Source organism: Apodemus sylvaticus, chromosome 18 (assembly GCF_947179515.1).
Source record: "Apodemus sylvaticus chromosome 18, mApoSyl1.1, whole genome shotgun sequence".
In the NCBI taxonomy this organism is placed as follows: domain Eukaryota; kingdom Metazoa; phylum Chordata; class Mammalia; order Rodentia; family Muridae; genus Apodemus; species Apodemus sylvaticus.
Genome location: NC_067489.1, coordinates 20,736,283 through 20,755,458, shown reverse-complemented (window position 1 = coordinate 20,755,458; position 19,176 = coordinate 20,736,283). Strand labels below are relative to the sequence as shown.

The 19,176-nt window shown below is 44.2% G+C and overlaps 1 protein-coding gene across 1 annotated transcript; it reads left to right on the top strand.

Moving 5' to 3' along the window:
- The first annotated feature begins 1,951 nt into the window (after positions 1-1,951).
- Positions 1,952-17,235, top strand: Golga7 (golgin A7). The gene is made up of 6 exons (XM_052162334.1): positions 1,952-2,027; positions 2,238-2,370; positions 8,263-8,415; positions 12,582-12,683; positions 13,784-13,846; positions 15,942-17,235. The coding sequence occupies exons 2-5, from the start codon at positions 2,260-2,262 to the stop codon at positions 13,829-13,831; spliced, it is 414 nt and encodes a 137-aa protein (XP_052018294.1). The 5' UTR covers positions 1,952-2,027; positions 2,238-2,259; the 3' UTR covers positions 13,832-13,846; positions 15,942-17,235.
- The last annotated feature ends 1,941 nt before the right edge of the window (positions 17,236-19,176 follow it).

The window sequence follows — 19,176 nt, the reverse complement described above, 5'->3', positions numbered from 1 at the left end:
TGCTTTAACAGAAGTGTTTTGCAAACCAAATCAAGGTACTGTGAGAAATCAATCTATCCTAAGTCTACCAAGGATGATGATGATTAGCTTTGTTGTTATTACACAGTCAATACGTGCCTAAGATACATTAGATACTAAAAGTGTACAATGTAATGTGAAGCTCCACAACTTCTGTTCTGGGTGTCAATTCTAACTGTATAGAAGTTCATTTGTATAGATTTTGGGTCTGGCTAATTTTGGTGTGTGTTGTCTTTATTTGCAAGCCTGTTAATAATAAAGTTTATAAAAAAGGAAAAAAAATGCCTTTACAGGATTCACCAATAAAAATGAAATCTTAACCGCTTTAAAAAAAGAAACTATACAAAGACTTGTAGGTTAATTCTACAGAAGCTTTATTTGCTATATTAAAACTGGAACTTTCCTGTGTATCAACTAAGGTGGTTTCAATATACTTGATCCAGGGAGTGGCACTATTTGGAGGCATGGCCTTGCTGGAGTAGGTGTGGCCATCTTGGAGGAAGTGTGTTACTTGGGGGGGTGGTCTTTGAGACCCTCCTCCTAGCTGCCTGGAAGCTTGTCTTGTCCTGTTTGCCTGTGGAACTCTCAGCTCCTTCTCCAGCACCACACCTGCCTGGATGCTGCCATGCTTCACACCATGATGATAACGGACTGAACCTCAGAACCTGTAAGCCAGCCCCGATTAAATGTTGTCCTGAATAAGAGCTGCCTTGCTCATGGTGTCTGTTCACAGCAATGGAAACCTTGAGACAGTAAGTGAATGAATAAATGGGGAAAGTTAAACAAATGAACTTGCCTATGGCACAACAAAGGAATCTCAATATAATATATATATTAAGAACAAGATCAAAAACTCTGATTCAATTTAAGTAAAAGTTAAGAAAATGCAAATTTATTTCTAGTGACAGAAAGATTAGTGCAGAGGGGTCTGCTGAAAAGGATGATTGTAAAGAATAAGGAAGGTTTTAGAGGTGGCGTTTACTATCTTGATTATACTGATGGTTTAAGGGCATCAGTAAAGATCACAGAAGTTAGCAAATTGTATCCACGTGGGTTTACTATACACCTTTTATTGGGACAAAGCTATTGACTTTTGAGACAGGGTTTCATCTTGTCAACCTGGTTGGTCTGGAACTATCTAAGTATACTGGGGTGGGCTTGAAACACCCTGATGCTGGGTGTTTTTAAATGCTACTTCTAAAACCCCGAAAGAGAAATCAATTATTAGTGATAAGTAAACAAATATCTAATTAAGCATCTGTAATACCAAAAAGTTCTATTAGCATATCACCACCAGTTGTGGATAGGGATTTTTCCAGATGTCTTGCAAAGATACGGTCAGTAAAGTAGGGACCAATGAGAGAACTGCAGGTCCAGTCTGGTCACTTAAGCGGGTATAGCTAGCTGGTGTACATGTCTCTGGAGCCAACACCTCAAGAAGAATTGACGGGGGTGGGGGTGGGGGATGCAGGCGAATGCAGAACAGGAATATCATTCTCCTCCCTCGCGCTCAAGAGGGTACCAAGGGCCAAATGCATCCCCAGTAGTGAGCTTTGTAGTTGTAAATATAGGTGAACAGTTTGTGTCTAAAGGATTTGGAGAGTGGTGGTTGTTTTATGGAGGGAGGTGGTGTAGCCCACATGAAAGCTGGAACGCATAATCAAGAAGGGAAATACTCTTGTGACCACAAACCACTGCACCACAAACAAGGAATCCCGAGTCTCTAAGCCCGGCGTCTTTCCCGGAACTCCCGGATACACCGATCATACCCACCTCAACGTCTTCTTCCGCCCGGAAGGGCTCCATCCGCCTACACTAGGAAGACTTCGCTCCCAGCCACGGCGCACCTCGCCGCAGCGCGCAGCCGCGGAGGCGTCGCTTTACGGCCGGAGGGGGCGGGGTGGAAACGTGTGGCGCAGAATGAGTTTAGAAGAGGCTAAGCTTTTTTGCGACAGGACGTAAGTGACGACGAAGGCGGTGCGACAGCTGCTGGAGGGCCGAGGAGGCGGGTTTGTGTTTCCAGGGCCGAACCAGGATGTGGGGGGGCGCGGGTCCTGGGCTTGGGTAGCTGGAGGCCCTCAGCTACAGCCATGAGTGAAGGGGATCGGCGAGGGGGAGGCCTTGGGCGTCTTTGGGCGGTGGGTGGCTCCGAAGGGCTGGCGGGCCGGAGAGCCGGCTCTAGGCCGGCAGTCTGACCCGTGTCTTGCCCGAACTCGCAGAGCGGCGGGTCCTGTCCTCGTCATGAGGCCGCAGCAGGCGCCGGTGTCCGGGAAGGTGTTCATTCAACGGGACTACAGCAGCGGCACGCGCTGCCAGTTCCAGACCAAGTTCCCCGCGGAGCTGGAGAACAGGGTACGCAGCCTGGCTCCCTGCCTGCCCCTGCTCCTCCTGCCCCTGCTCCTCCTGCCCCTGGGGAGGGTAGAGTCCCTGGAGCGGGGAGGGAGTGTCTCACGGTTCTGGAGAGCAGGAGACCTCTAGATCCACTGCAGAAGATGTGCGAGGAAGGTGCGGGCTAGTATTTGGAGAAAGACTGCTAAGGCGAATGCTCAGAGCAGTGATCTTATAGAACTTTAGGATGCACGCTGCCCCGCAGTCCACCCGAGTGTCCCCGACACACAGACAGACACACACACACTCAGTTATGGACACCTTGTTGAGGTGCTAATTCCTGGAACTCCAGGCTACCTCATACCTACTGTGCTAACCTATATCCTACTGCCTAAGACACGCAAAAGGCAGCATCGTTCGCATGAGCGACATCTGTGGTCACTGTGCTGGTCATACTGTTCAACTGAAAGGGTTTATTAGCGATGGGCTTGGTAGCCCAGACAGGCCTTCTTGGAACCTGAAAAATGTACACAGTCCCGGGCAGGAACGACTAAGGAGCTTGTAGCTGAACCTACCCTGCCCTCCCTGTCATCGTCACTGAGAGCTTCCTGTTTGCCTTGAATATCGAAACAGTCATGGGGCATAGGTCCTTTGGGCAGCCTTGTAAACAAAAGCCGAGGTTTGATTTAACAACACCAAAGATCTATGTCTGTTCTTGTGTCTACCCAGTGTGACTCTTTTGTTCTTCAGCTATATTACTCAGATTCTATTTCCTGTTCATAAATCAGTTTCTAGAAACTGAGCCAGGAGGATGAGGAACTTTGAGGTAATTAAGCATGGTGTGGGTGTGGGGCTAAGAAATGCTGGTTGTAGACTAGATGGGTGGAGATGTGCACACTAGGGAAATGTGTATGGCCATTCAAAATCAGATTGTTGGTTTATAGGCTGACTGTGTAGCTTAGTGCACAGAGCCTGTTCTTTCTAGGCCCAGGGATCTATCTCCAGCACCAAATATTTAGTCAGGCTTACTCCCAGATACTAGGGAGTCTGAGGCAAGAAGATTGCAAGTTCAAGGCCAGCCTGGGCAGCTTGAAAATACCATGCTCTAAAATAGCTTGGGAAAGGTAGGGATCCTGAGGCTATAGTTCAGTGGCAGACCACTTATCTAGCGTGTGTGGGGCTTTCAATCCCCAGTACTGACTGATCGGCAGGGTTAGATAATTCCTTATTTCATTGCCTTATCCGAAAGTTTGATTTAAGGCAAGTTAGTGCTAGGCTGCCTTTCTTAAACTGCAAATTAAAGATCAAACAAGCTTTGGAAAGATACTCTGTAAGTACTGTGTGGTCGTGGGCACTTGGAATCTGGCGCCCAAGTGCCGGAGGCAGGAGGATTCTGAGTTGTAAGCCAGTACGGACTGCGTAGCAAGACTCAGGGAGAGGGAGGAGGGAGAGGATAACAGGTTTGATGGACTTGTTTGTGGCATGCCCTTCGTTTAAAGGCCTCTGTTGGTTTATAAGTCAGACTTCTCTCTTTATTGAGCCAGACACATGTGCAACATCAGGCATTAGCCTTTCGTTGAGTATGGTAGAACCTTTCCTTAATAATCTTAGGCTAAAAAACCAGATGTAATCACACATACCTTTACAGGAAGGTAAATTCTAAATTTAAATTCTAAATTTAAATACTAAATTCTGCCGTCCAAAAGTAGTACTTTATTGACTTGATAAACCGCAGAACTGGTTGTGGTATGTGTATGGTATGTGCCTTTGACTATTTTACTGTTGACTTAAACACTTACTGTAAACCACTTGGAGAAGCTTTTATGTGTATGTGTTGATCATATGTTTAAGTTTTCTTGATTTTGTGTGATGGGAAGTTGAAAGGCCTCTTTATTTCTCTGCTAACCTAGAAATGCTGGTGATTGTGCTGCCCACCTGGTAGGCCTGGCTTTCATTCTGTGGGAATATCACACTTGCCAGTGTAATAGCGAAACTAATGCACAAATGTCTTATATGACATAATATTTCCAATGCATGCGTGCATGCTGTTTGAGAGCGCAGACTTGTGTCAGCGGAGCAGTGTGCGCCCTGCCTGTTACAGTGATGCTTTGATGTCTGACAGCTCAGCTGCCTCAGTCGTTCTTCAAGTGATCCTTTGTTGGCTTCAGCCAAAATGCAAATGTTTTAGTCACCCTTAGTTTTCTGGGAGAAGAAAATCCAAATGAACTGTAGTAGAGACAAATTCTACTTAATCTCGTCAGCAGAAATAACCTTTGACTTGACTTTGCATTTGTGATCATTTTAGGCTTTAGCAATGTCTATTTCAACAAAAAACAAAACTTCTAAGAAAACCATTCCTGTTTCCATTTTAAATGGTGTTTATTGGATCATGTTTTTTAATTTGGGTCCATTTTTGCATATCTCCAAATTTCCAGTACAGTTTCTGAATACTCTTGTGACCACAAACCACTTCACCACAACTAACAGGGAATCCCGACTCTCTAACCCCAGAGGACTCCTTTGGAGGACTGATCACTGCCTTAATGTGCCTAGATATAACCAATTTTACAAACTCCTGGATTTGTTCTTTGGAGCTTAAGTGCAGTTGTGTCACTTGGTAACATAGAAATATCACAAAGCCAGTTTGTTATGCTAATGCTGTGTTTACACAGGTATTAGTGTGGGCCAGCAAGGGTGCAGTGCAGAATAGTGAAAATAGTAGTGTAGAGGTGTGTAGCGTGTAGTGGATCAGAAACGTGGCCACTCACTGCTGCTGCCAAGCACCAGCATTTGTTGTACTTCTGCAAGGTGGACACTTAGGTTTATTTGTTCTGATATTACCACAAACAGGGAGGGGTGCATTGAGCTGCTGGTCACCATGTCACTAGGCAGTAGGAATTTTTAGTTCCCTTGTAGTCTTATGGGGCCACTGTCTGTATGCATACCAGGAGCTCAGAACATTATGGAGCCAATAACTGTTAATGATGTTTGCCCTAACTACGCCCATCTATGCCCCCTCCCACATTCTTTCATATTAACTTTTTCAAAAGCCACAGACTGCACATGCACTAAGGTTAGAGCCCAGAGCTCTGTACATGCTAAATAAATGCTCGACCACTGAAAACTCAATTTTCTTATAATATGCTTTTAAGACGACTATATTCCTTTCCGTCTTCATTCTTTGAAAGGAATCACTGGTTACAGATTTGCTTAGTAACCTGCCCTAGATTTGCCTCCATCTTGCAAACCCTGGGACTCTGAGAATAATAATTAGTATTTCTAGTCTAAAGGGCAATTTCTAGATCTAGAAGGGCAGTTCTCCTCTGGAAGAAATAAGATAATCCTGGATTGGCTCTCATTGTTTTGAATTATATTGTATATAAAGAAACATAAACAATAAAAGAATTTATCAGATCATTGAAGTAACAGTGAAAGTTAGACTATTACATACTCACTGGCTACCTGAAAGGTTAGTTTAGTTAGGCATCATGGACTGCTTGTTTTCAGGTAGGAGCACTCTGGGTGTCTGTTTGGAGACAGGGTCTCACTCTGTAGCTCTGGCTGTACTAGATTCACTTTGGAAACCTGGCTGGCCTCCAACTCCCAAGTGCTGGGTTAAAGGTGTGCAACACTAAGCCCAGCTCTCAGTGGCCAGTCTCCACCCTGTCTTGGGGTAGGAGAAAAATAGTGGGAAGCTGGCCTGCTCCCAATGTCCTATCCACCTAGCCCTTGTCATGGTAACTAAGGGCAAACCTGTGATTATAACCTTCTGACCTGTGAGCTTGTAAGAGCTCACAGACATTTTTTAGGAACTTATGGGGAAGGGGGAACCGGGAAAGGGAAAATCATTTTGAATGTAAACAAGGAATATTGAAAATAAAAAATTATAAAAAAAAACAAAACAAAACTCAAAGACAGGGTCATAAAATACTGTCTGCTCTCAAATGCCTTTCCTGGATTGGAGATAGGGCTCAGTGCAGGCTGCTTGTCTAGCATGTTTGATGCTCTGGGTCAGAAGGATGGTGTCAGATGAAATGCTCTACTATGAATGTGCATTTAACATTCTAGGTTAAAAGAAATGTGAAGTCTACAAAATAGTGTTAGAAGAAAGTAAAAACAAATGAGTAGCGGTGGAGCTAGAACTCGGCTTTAGAGTCCTTGGCTAATGTGTAGGAAGCCATGGCTTCTATCTTTTGCTCCACATAAAATTAGGTGTGGTAGTTTACGTCTTTAATCCTCAAGAGATGGAGAAGACAGAAGGATCAGGACGTGAAAGTCATCCTGTCTTTAGCTGTATAATGAGTTTGAAGCCAGCGTGGAGTACATGAGACCGTCTCAGAAAAAGAAAGACAAAGAAGGCATGGCTGGAGTAAAGAACAGGACTGCTGCGGCAGAATTTGCTGTCAGTTAATGCATGAACGTGGTCTGAGAGGTGGGGGGAGTGGGCTGCTTTCCTCAGGCATCGTGTGTTACATCTTTGCCATGAAACTAGTGATACAGACTTCTCGGGCATAGCCTGTCCTTAATTAAAATATCACCATGGCAAATAGCAAATGTATTAGTATTAGCATAGTAATTAACATAGTAATGTCCAGAGGTTAGGAGTGGCTTCACTGTGAAGCACTGTGTCAGTTTGAGATTTTGCACTTCTCAATAGTGTGAGCATCTAGTAACAAAATATCTGCTGCAAAAGAGGAGCCTGAGAAAACAACAGAGTTTACCATTTGACACCTCTGCTTAAAGTAATCTTTCCTCAGTCTCCAGATGCTTGTTTTAAGAATACGTACTCTCAGTTGGAAATGGTGATGCACACCTTAAGGCTAAGGCATGGAAATGACAAGTATGAGGCCGTGCTGGGCTATGCAGTAAGACCCTGTTTGAAAAAATAAATGAATAAATACTCTTCCAAGGTAGAAAGAACCTCTTCTTATGTGCCCTTACAATTAAGAGGGTGTATGTATAAAAGACTGGTCATAGCATTATAGGTGCTCACAATATAAATATATTGATTAGAAAGAATATCATTAGGATTTGAGTATAGAGAAGTATTTTGAACCTTCATAATATCCAGTATCCCATAAAATGGATAAAATTAAACCCCAAGTAATTAGTGACAGAGGTCTGGATTTAGACACAAACATGAAAAGTTATTTGCCTTATTTTTGGGGGTTTGTTTGGTTTTTAGACAAGGTCTCATGAACCCAGACTGAACTCACATTTACTATAGCTAATGTGTTAATTACTTTTCTATTGCTGTGAAGAGACACCAGGGCCAGGGCAACTTATAAAAGAAAGCAGTTAGTTAGGGGCCTTAGAGTTTCAGAGGGCAAGTGGACTCCCTGACTACCATAGTAGGGAGCATGGCAGCAGGCAGGCAGGCAGACAGGCAGACAGCCGCAGACAGGCAGGCAGGCAGGCAGACAGGCAGACAGCCGCAGACAGCCGCAGGCAGGCAGGCAGGCAGACAGCCGCAGGCAGGCAGACAGCCGCAGGCAGGCAGACAGGCAGACAGCCAGACAGCCGCAGGCAGGCATGGCACTGGAGCAGTTGCTGAGAGCTTACATCTTATCCGCAATTTAGAGACAGAAAAAAGCTAACGTGAGTGGCCAGAGTCTTTTGAAACCTTGAAGGCCACCCCTACTGACACCTTCAACAAGGCCATACCTTCTAATTGTTAGCAAACAGTGCCACACCTGGTGACCAGGCATTCAAACACGAATGTGTGGGGGCCACTCTTCATTCAAACCACAGCCAAGAATGAGCTCTCACTACTGATCCACAGCATGTTTCCATGCCTCTTCTAGTTATTGTCTTTTAAATTTGGAATTTTGTCAGGACAAGGTATGTCTGGTAGCGGACAGTGAGTTGACCATCTTTGTTTCTAGAACTTATTTTAAAATTTTTTCTCCCCTACAGATTGATAGACAGCAGTTTGAAGAAACAGTTGGAACTCTAAATACCCTTTATGCAGAGGCGGAGAAGCTTGGGGGCCAGTCTTACCTCGAGGGCTGCTTGGCTTGTCTAACAGCGTACACCATCTTCCTATGCATGGAGACGCATTATGAGAAGGTACGGCTGCATGTGTGCCCAGAAAACCTCTAAGTGTCATGAAAGGAGATGAGTTTTATGTATCAACAGTTGCTTTAAGCTTTAGAAACTTTTATAATAATAATTCAGACTTTGTTATTGCTCTTATGTCCAGAGCACATAGGAGTGGGTCCTATGTGTTCTTGAAACAGGTCAAACTGCATGTCTGCTTGGGGTGACAGGCCAGGGTTCAGACTCTACATGCAGAGTTAGTGTAGAAAGCCTCTGTCTCCTTGTCTCTAGATTTTTGAGAATCTTTTTCCCCCCAATTTCCATTTCCAGTCCTATCTGTCTCACTCCTAGGCTGTCCAGTGCTGTCCTAACATTTCTCCTTGCTCCTAGCTGTTCCAGCTCACTTCCCACTGTCTTTAGAAAGCACAGCCTGACTTTCCCTGCCACGCCTAAGTCCTGGCCTCCTTCTTTCCTCAGTTATGACTGGATCAGGCAGGATCCTCCTGAAGCTGATGTCAGGCTGCCTTTCTAACTCCAACTCCCACACCCTTCCTCACATGTTTCAACAGACAGACAGACAGACAGACAGCCTAGTTTAGAAGTGTAGATCTTATCTCTATAGCAGCAGCCACTCAGATTTCATGCAGCGCACAGATACTGGGCAGCACTGATTGTAAGCAGGCTTTGGGTGTGTGGGAAATAGTCCAAGAGAGGGGATGGACACAAGCTGGGGAACTCCACAGACGTCCGGGTTAGGAGCATGGCATCCGGGTGGAAGGGAGGGAATGGTTTCAAAGGAGATGCTGATAATAGAGCCAGGGTTCAGGGAGGAGCTAACTTTAAGAAGGAGGGGAGTTGCATTCTCATGGATAAAAACATGGCCATCCATCCTGCTCTTAAGGAAGCTTGCTTCTGCCCGGATGGTAGAGGTGCATCCTTTGGAGTGACACTTGTAAGAGGGGATTAGTATTGGGTACCAGACAAGTCATGCTGGCTGCAAGATCTTGGATACATTTCATTTCTTGGAATCCTGTCAAACTATAAAGTAGATCTTGAAATTAATATATAGCCTTACATATAGTAAATGTTTAATAAACATTTTTTTTTTTTTTTTTTTTGGATTTTGGTTTATTCGAGACAGGGTTTCTCTGTATAGCCCTGGCTGACCTGGAGCTCACTCTGTAGACCAGGCTGGCCTGGAGCTCAGAAATCTGGCTGCCTCTGCCTCCCAGAGTGCTGGGATTACAGGCGTGCGCCACCACCACCTAGCTAATAAACATTTTCTTGAAGTAGATTTTAAAAATATTTTTATGCATTTATATATTGTATTATACACATGCCAGGGCACTGGTGGAGACCAGAGAACAACCTCAGGTACAGGCCCCTGTCCCGCTCTGCATCTGACCGAGACAGGCTCTCTTTCTGTAGTTCACCACTGCATCGGCATAGCTGGCTGGCTTCCTGTCTTCTGTAGGTGTGCTGAGTATAGATGCTTACGCTCTGTTTCCAGCTTCTGCATGAGCTCTGGGGCTCTGAACTCCGTCACAAGGCTTGCACAGCAAACCACGTCTCTCCCCATCCCTAGTTCTCTATGAAAAGGCAGGGTTGAGCTGTTTAGACACCACTGTTTTAAACATTAAGATTTCTTACTCTACAAAGAATAAACTAGATATGTGTACGCTTCACCATGTGGGTTAAATTTCTTGAAATTGTCAATAATCCTTTTAAAACTTGCTTGAACAATTATGCACTGTTATTTATAATATGCTATTTATTGATTTTTCAATGAAGATAAAGAGGATAGTGTTATTTCTCCATTGTTGCTATTAGAGAACAATTGAGCTTATAGGAGATTTTCCTCACTGTCTGCTTTGTTTACCAACTAGAATGCATCCCTTCTGCCTGTATTAGAAGGACACTTAAGGATTTTCTGAAAATGCAGGACCCTGTTGTTGGCTCAGCCAGGCTCATGTAGTCTTCTTTCTCGTAGCCAGTTTACAGAGCCCCACTCCCAGGAAGAACAGCTGTCTGCTCTGCAAGTCTGATCATGTTTCATTCTGTGCATAGTACACGAGTTGAGGTTGTATTGGGTGTTTAGAAATAAGGTAATTTTGTTAAATATTTTGGTTTGTTTGGCATTGATTTAGGGCGTAAGAGCCAGCGAGATGGCTCAGTGGATAGGAGCCTATGTGAGGCTGATAACCTGAGTTTGAGCCCTGGATTCTACAGGATCACCAGAGAAAAAATGGCTCCTGATAGCTGTGCTCTGTCCTTCACACACTGCCCTGGCTCAGGCCCATATTCATACACACATAAAATAGTAATTTAAGCATGAATAAAATGTCATCTTAAGGTCTGTGGGGACAGAAGTGTCAGGTGCAGTTTGGAATGGCTCAGTGTTACTAGGAATGGAGAGTCAGGAAGTAAATTGTGTTGCCTTCTCCAAAATAAGGATTTGGAATTTTCTATTAGAGAGGGAGGTAGTAAAGGGAGAGAGAGAGAGAGAGAGAGAGAGAGAGAGAGAGAGAGAGAGAGAGAGAGAGAGAGAGAGAGAGAGAGAGAGAGGCAGGCAGGCTCATTCGTTTCTGAACTAACAGCCAGATGCAGATTAATAAAATTTAAACAGAAACGTTGCCCAATAAAGTTATGCTGGAATCAGATAAATGGAATGCTGGTTCCTTGCTGGTTCCTCCCGTGTCCAAGAGGAAGCTGTTTTAAAGCAACTCATTCCTAAAACCGTCCATGCACACATCTCCCCGTCCCCTCTACCATGACCTGTCTGGCCAAGGGAGCCATGGTCTCCAGTTCCCCATTCTGGTGACCAAGGTGAGGAGACTGAAAGGATGATTGGAAGTCCTGAGCTGAGCCTGTTCTGGGGCTCCTTGCTTCCGTTCTTTAACTTAGGGTTATTGACAAACTGTGGTGATGACGCCTAAGGGGCTTGCTCATAATGACCAGGTATAGTTGACATTCTTCAGAGCTGAACATAGACAGAGGTACTCACAGTGCTTCAGGTAATTAGGTTTAAACAATTGTCAGTTTTAGAACTAGCGTTTTTAATTTACTGAAGAACCATGTTGTAGATTGCTCTTTCAATGATATCTATCCATACCAGACTCTAAGTAGCATATATGTAAAAATTTATGTATTTCCCTTTAATAAGAAAAGTATTCAAGCCTCATAGGGCTTTATATTTTACATAGTTTATACTGAATTATCTCAGTTGTGACTCCTCCCTCCTTTACTGCAGTTCCTGATACGTCTGTACTCTTAGGTGCTCCGCCCGGTACATCGGCGCTCTGGGTGGGTGCTCGGCATGCACTGCTGCGTTGTTTTCAGACATTGCTTTTCCTGTCTATGCTGTGAGCACGTTTGCACCCTCGGCATTTTCTCACAGTGAAAGTCTAAGGAAGAGCTGGGTAACTTAAAGACTAAGTCCCAGTCCTTCAGAACGAGGCTCTGATGATGGTGAGCCGTGCAGCTTCCTGATGTTAGACAAAGCCACTAAGATCTATCTCTCACACTGTCAGACTCGCCCTCATTAAAGCCGAGGTGTGGCTGTGTCTTAAAGTTCCTTTGTGTCCTATCTGGGTTTTGTCTGCATTTGTTTTGACTTTTACAAGCTTAATACTAAATTTATAATTTGAAGTTCCTGTCTAGGAAACAAGAGCAAACTACAGAGTATCAGTGTATGCAAACACAGAAATGATTCAAGACATCTGTGACAGAAACCACCAGCACTGACGCCTGTGCTCGACAAGGGGCAGAGCTCCCAGCAGAGCTCCCTTTGCCGGAGGCCAGGTCATTGCTGAAAAGGCTGACAGCACAGGGAGGCAAAGTAGTTGTTAAGCAGGAGGCCGAATGCGCCTAACATGAGAAGAGGCCGACTTAACTGATGGCAGCTTGTGAACAGGAGTAAACGTGTGTGTGAGAGGCTTAGTCCCTGTGAGGACAGAGGTGAGGGGCAGGATGGCCTGTCACTGAGTGTGTGTACAGCACACTCAGTTTTGCACTGTGCAGCACACTACACTGTATCTCCTGTGCAGCTGATAACAGCAGATCGATACCCCAGACTCTGTTTGCCTTACAGAAATCAGTATGACTCTCGCTGAACGCCAGCTCACTGTTGATTATTGTGAGATCCAGCTAACAGGTCACACGGAATCTGTTAACAGCTGTGCTGTCTCCTTCTGTAGGTCTTGAAGAAAGTCTCCAAATACATTCAAGAACAGAATGAGAAGATATACGCTCCCCAAGGCCTCCTCCTGACAGACCCCATTGAGAGAGGACTTCGAGTTGTATCCTTTTAGTCAAGGCCTAAATATTTCTAAAATGGAAATCATGATGCTACTGTGGGGCCTGGGCCAGGGAGAATTTAATTTTTACTCCTCCTTCTGTGTGCCTTCAGCATTTTCATGTGAATTATATACGATAGGCATACCTTTGCTAATATGTTCTTAAACCTTGTCTTCCTGAACTGTGCATCGTACGGGTCTCTGGATTGTGTAGTATTCTGCTTACTATCTTCCTTGGTTCTGGGGGTGTCTTGTAATGATGAGGCTTGTAAGAAACTATGACCATGAAGCCCCTTTGAGGTGTGTGCTGGGATGTGTCATCCAAATGAACTGCACTCCACAGGTCCACCTGGCCAGTGGAAACCTATGACAGCTGCCTGCGTAGCCTCTCTCCACCTTTGGCTACTGTCCATAGTTTAGAGGCAAGTTGCCTTGAGAAGTTATTAAGTGGATTTAGTAAATAAAATTGCAAAACTTCATTTACCTAATAAGTAAAGTAATGACTAAGTGATTTTTAAGCTAGTCACATAATAGGCCTTGCAATGATAATTTTAGCAATTTTATTTTACTCTGCAGCAATGATTCTTTTAAGGGTCATGAACCCTCTTCTACAAAAACATGTTCATATAATTTGAGGGCATTTTTGAGTTCCTTGATCTCCATGAATTCTCAATTCTGAATCTCCTACTAGTTACAAATACAAAATACTTTCCAGGGGCTGGAGAGACGGCTCAGTGGTTAGGAGTACTGACTGCTCCTATAGTCTTGGGTTCGATTCCCAGCACTCACATGACAGCTCTCAGCCATAACTGCGACTCCAGGGGATCTGGTGCCCTCTTGTGACATCTGGGATGGGTGCTGCACACACTGTGTATACATCCATGCAGACAGACATTTACAAATAAACAAAATACTTTGCAGATGTTTTGTAAAACTAGTGTTTTAGAAGTAACTGCTCTCATCATTGCAGGTAATTTATTAAACTTTCTGCAAAGCAGAAAAAGCGAATCTGCATACACCAAACTGTGTATACTATCTTGCTGTAGTCTGTCCGCTTCATGTGTTACATCCTAGTGTGTTTTCTTAACGGCCATGCTGTTTAGATTGAAATCACCATCTATGAAGACAGAGGTGTGAGCAGTGGAAGATAAACCACAAAATTACAGGTGAGTATGAAATCCAGGTTTATAGATCAATTTTAAAATGTTAGTTATGTATGACTTTTTCCCCTTGCTTGTAATAATGGGTTAAATCATGTACAGTATTCTATTGATTTGTGTAAGCTCAAGCTAATCACGGGTTCACTTTGTATTTTAAATGTGTCTTTGGCCCAAATCTACTTGGTTATACACTTAATTTTTAGTTTTCCCCTCTGTGTTAGCTCCAGGCTGGTTGTTACTTTGATACTTAAAGAGGAGTTTATTTGGCTTGCTTTAATACTTTAGATGTGTTCTAGCCTCTTAAATGTTGGGTAGTACATATATCTAAACCAGCCCAGAGATTTTTGTCTTTATGCCTTGCTTTTAAGGAATCCCAGGGACATTTCAAGAGGGAGAGTGGCTTCAGAGCCTTTAGAAGGAATGTCACCTGGAGGGTACAACATAAATGTCATTCCTTTAGTTAGGAATGACATTTGTATAGCCAGGTGATACCCTTTAATAGAAACAAATTAGTTACTGGTAATAAAAACTTGCAGTCAGATACTGAGATAATTGTCAAGTCTGTGCTTGTGTTTTTCCAGCTCTTAAAGGACAGAAATGGTACTTCCTGTCCCACCCATTTCAGTTTCACATTCTGCTACACTTCACTGGTACTGATGGACAGTCAGGACAAGACTGTACAAAACTAGCAGCCACTGTTTCGGGGCTGCCCCTCTGCTGGGTGCTGTGCTAACAGTGCTTGTGAATCTCACAAGGTCTCTACTTCACAGAAGAGCGAGCTGAGATACAAAGAGACAGAGAGCAGGGTCACACTGCTAGCACGTATCGGATGAGCTCCAGGCCCCTTGCACACCATACTTGGCCTCAGTGACTGCAGCAGGAGAATGTACCGGAAGGACAGATCAGCTGTGTCCTAATGTTTACCCCTTCCTTCTCGGTGGCTTTCTTAACACGCATTGTCCCTGTTCATTTATTGATCTGATCAATCTCTCAGCGTTCAGACTGGAGTGTTTCCGTTCTAGTTCATGTGTTGTCTACAGTTTTGAAGCCAGGGGTCTCAATAATGGCTGCCGTGTGTTTTGTTTCTTTTACAACTTCATTTTGAACACATAGCATTAGTTGTCCATACACTCTCATGGACAATCTCCAAATTGATATTTTTGCCATGAGCCACTAGGAACTGGTTCTTGTCACATGCCTCTGGAATAAGTCTATCATTTATAGCTGCAGTGACAGGGCAGAGCCAGTAGTCATGACTCGCCTTGGAGCTGCTTTGTGCTGCCTCAGGGAGATGTTTCCTGAGGTGGTATAAAGCTGTGAGCAATTACTCCTCAGAGCCTGAGGTGTCAATGTTAAGACAACAGTGAAACTTTGAAATGAGAAAGCTCTGCATTCAGAACTTGAAGGCAAATTTTTTTGTTCAGTACAGTGTAGTTCTCAGAGTTTTATGTTGCTCTCTTCCAGGATCCACTGCTGGAGATGATTATGAACTAGAACTGACTCAGTTTGACCTTTTTAAATAAGTCTATGAGGTATCTGTAGGTTGAAGTGTTATTAAAGGGGAATTAGCATGAAATCAGAAACCATGGAGACCGTTAGTAGAGCTTTAGGCAAAAACTATGTTGCTCTTCCTAATATCATGCATGTGTGTTAGACGCCGGAGTTCTCTCTAAGACTGTCTATATAAAGATGAATGGGGCGGGGGGCTGGAGAGAGAGAGACTGGCTGCTCCTCCAGATGGGCCTCAGCCCTGCCTCCCTCCGTGCCTGGACCCTGCCTCCCTCCGTGCCGGGCCCTCTCCTGGCCTCCATGGGCAGTGCATACAGGTGGGACACAGATAAGGCAGGCAAAGCACTGCTATGCATAAAGGTTCAAAAAGAGGGCTGAAATATGATCGCCTTCACAGTGAATTAGTGGGTGATAAAAGTAGCTGATGACATTAGCACTTGCTCGACAGCACAGTCTCAGTGATTGTCATCACAAGCCTACTGAAGAGTTGGGTATCAGCACAGCTCACCATTTGTAACGTGGCTTAGAGGGTTGGGTTTGTTGTTGGTTTTTAGCATTCCTTTCTAAAGTGTTTACTTTTCCCTTCTTGCAGATCCCATCTCCAGCTGGGACCTTCGTCTATCCACTGGCCGATGGCAGAGTGTCCCTACCTCCTCTCCAGAGCGTTATTCTCTTGTCTCTGCTGCCAGAGCCACGGTGCCACACCTGGAGTGACCCTGTCACTCAGCATCCACTTTGTGTCTCCCAATTGTGTAGGACTGTTGATTTGTTTCCAAGAAAACACAAGGAAGCAATTCACTTTTTAAAATTCAAAGCCATTTAAAACACAGGCAGTTGGTCAGCCCAAGACAAAGTTGTTTTCTTAGCTGACACCAGTCTCACTGGTCCTCCTCGTCCCTTGGGTCAGTTTCATAGGTGGCTTTAGGACTCCACAAGTCATGTCTTAGCTCACTTCCTCCCCCACATTAGTAACAGGCTTTGAGGGTGTGTGTGCCTGTGGTCCAGCTGATCCGCCGCCCAGATTCCCCAAGCTACCAGCCCTGACGTGCTTCAGGTCTTAAGACTGAATTCTGCTGTTCAAGTTCAATTTCAGAGGCTCCTTGAGAGAATAATATATGTTACTTCTTTTAGTATTGCAGTTATTATTAAGGCAGTATTTAATGCAATTCAGGTTGTTTCTTTGAAAGCATTTCTGTTAATGTGCATTATCCCGAAATGCCGGGGAGATACTGTGTGCGTTGCCTGTTGATTGCACACATGAGGAAGCACACCATGCAGATGCTCGGCCATCAGATGCACCTGCCCAGCTCTGCCCCAGTGTGTCCTAAACACCTAACTCTAGTTTTGTTACAAATATAACATAGGAGAAAAAACTGGTAGAAACAATACTGTATGTTGCTAATTTGTGACCTACTTATAAACTCTGACTCGTGGCCTCCTCACGTACAGTATTCAGGGCACAGAAATCTTTCGATTGACTCAAGTAAGTTTTGGCTTTCGTGTAACTTGCAAGTTAAAGTTAAATTTTTCCAGCTTTTCTTTATCTCTGTACTCTCTTAGTATTGGAATTTCTTACGTCCTTTCTTTTAGGAATTTGAGAGCACTGTGTTTGGGAGAAATTAAGAAACAAAAGGAATGAACAAAGCAGTTACAAGTTGAACTTAGAGATATTGTAGGTGCTAATACTGGATTTCATCTTTCAGATTTAATTTGTTTTCTGGGCCTTGTAGTTATTCAGTAAACTCCTTACTTAGATCTGTGTAATAATTTAATTGTATAACCCTCATTTGTTCCTTCAAAGCCTATCCTAGTCTGTCTGCCTTTTGAACTTGTTGCAATAATGTTGCCGAAATATTAACACATTAGTAAAACTTTTCTTAAATAAACCTTCTCTGTGTCTTAGTTGATGTGATTTGATAAAGGAAAATGGTCTGGCATTTTAATTGGAAGATAATATTAGAATAACTGATAAAGTATATCTAAGGATTTGTATTTTTTATTTAGAGTGTGTGTGTGTGTGTGTGTGTGTGTGTGTGTGTTGTATGTGGACGTGCACATGCCATGGCATACATTGCAGGTCAGAGTCAGTTCTCTCCTTCCACCATGAGGACACCAGGGATCAAACACAAATCATCAAGCTTGGTGGCAGGAGACTTTTCCTGGTAGCCATCTTACCCACCCTTACTTAATATGAATAGATAGTTTTCATTAGGAAAGAATTATCAGAATTACCACTCTATCTTGGATCATCTGATGACTTTTTAAAATTAAGGTAGATTTATCAAGAACACAAAATGGGACTGGTGAGGTGGCTCAGCAGATAAGCATACTTGGCCCCACACCTGACGCTCAGTTCATTTCTTCCAGCAGACTCATTCAGTGGAAGAAGAGAGCCAACTCCCACAAGTTGTAATTTGACACCACACCACACACCCCCCACATACATTAGGCAGGTGCATGCACACAATTTTGTCAAAAAACTACAGAATACAAAATGTATTCTAACATTTTACTGTGAGCTTATTTCTTACAGGATTTCAAGCATCCTTCTCTTGAAATTTCCAATGTGCAAAACTTAGAAATATAAGAGTAGCTTGTTGGTGGTGGCACACGCCTTTAATCACACAGTACTTGGGAGGAGCGACCACTGGATTTTTGAGTTTGAAGTCAGCCTGGTCTCCAGAGTGAGTTCTAGGACAGTGAGGACTACAGAGAGAAACCCTGACTTGAAAAACCAAAAAGAAGAAAGAAAGAAATGTAAAGGGAGAAAGCATCCAGTTCACACGGTGTTTGCCCATAGCTGAGATGAGGTTCTGCACAGCCCAGCCCCTGGGCGACTCAAGGCGGGGTTTCATGGGCCTGACAGATGGCTCAGAGTGGCGTTTGCCACCAAGCCTGAGAACCTGAACTTGATCTCCAGGACTCTCACGCAGAAGACAACTAAGTTCCAGCAGGTCGTCTCAGACCATCCCTACCCATGCCCAGTAACCGTGGGATAGGCCGCAGTTGTGAAAGCAAGGACTATGGGAGCCCCTGCTAGGCTCCATCTCTGTCTCAGGTTCCTCAGCTGAAACCTTTGAAGAGTACGGCCAAGGCGGCCTGGAGGGAACTGGGGATGTAGCCTAGTGCTTGCCTGCCGTCTGTGAGGTCCTAGGGTTCAATCCCTCCCTGCAAAATGCTTTGGATTTCATAGCTGAACTGGACTCAAGTGGTCCTTGTGCCTCAGCTGGCACAGGCGTACAGCCACAAACTGCCATGTCCAGGGTTTGGTTTGGTTTGGTTTTAATTGTTAAGTGATCTACTTAGCTTTGTGCTATTAGCTCCTGACATGAGAGTGAACCCCTACCTTCAGATTCTAGCTGGGGTGGGACTCTAGTAGAGCACTTAGCATGTATGAGGCCTGGACGGAAAAAAATACCTTCAGGTTCAGAAGTCACCTTGTTTTTAAAGAATTTTCTGGAATTGGGTGCGGCTAGGCACACCTGTGATAGGACAGAAGGTGCAGGTTAAGGGCAGACTGCTACAAAGTGAGACATCCAGGGGCTGTCACTTAGAATTGGTTTTGTCTTTAAGAAAAGGCAAAGGGGGCTGTAAAAAATGACACGTCGACTGCTATCCTATGGTCCTTGATCACGCGTGTGTTCTCTAACCTCATTTCAGGAAGTGTGCAAACTTCATATGCAAAATGTCTTGGTAACTCCTAGCCTGGCATCTACCAACTGCCAAGGAGCTGACCTAAATGAGCGCTCTGACTGCAAACACACAGCCGCTTTCCAGTGAAGGGTTAGCGTGCGCAGCTCACCCAGGTTCATACACTCCATGCTTGC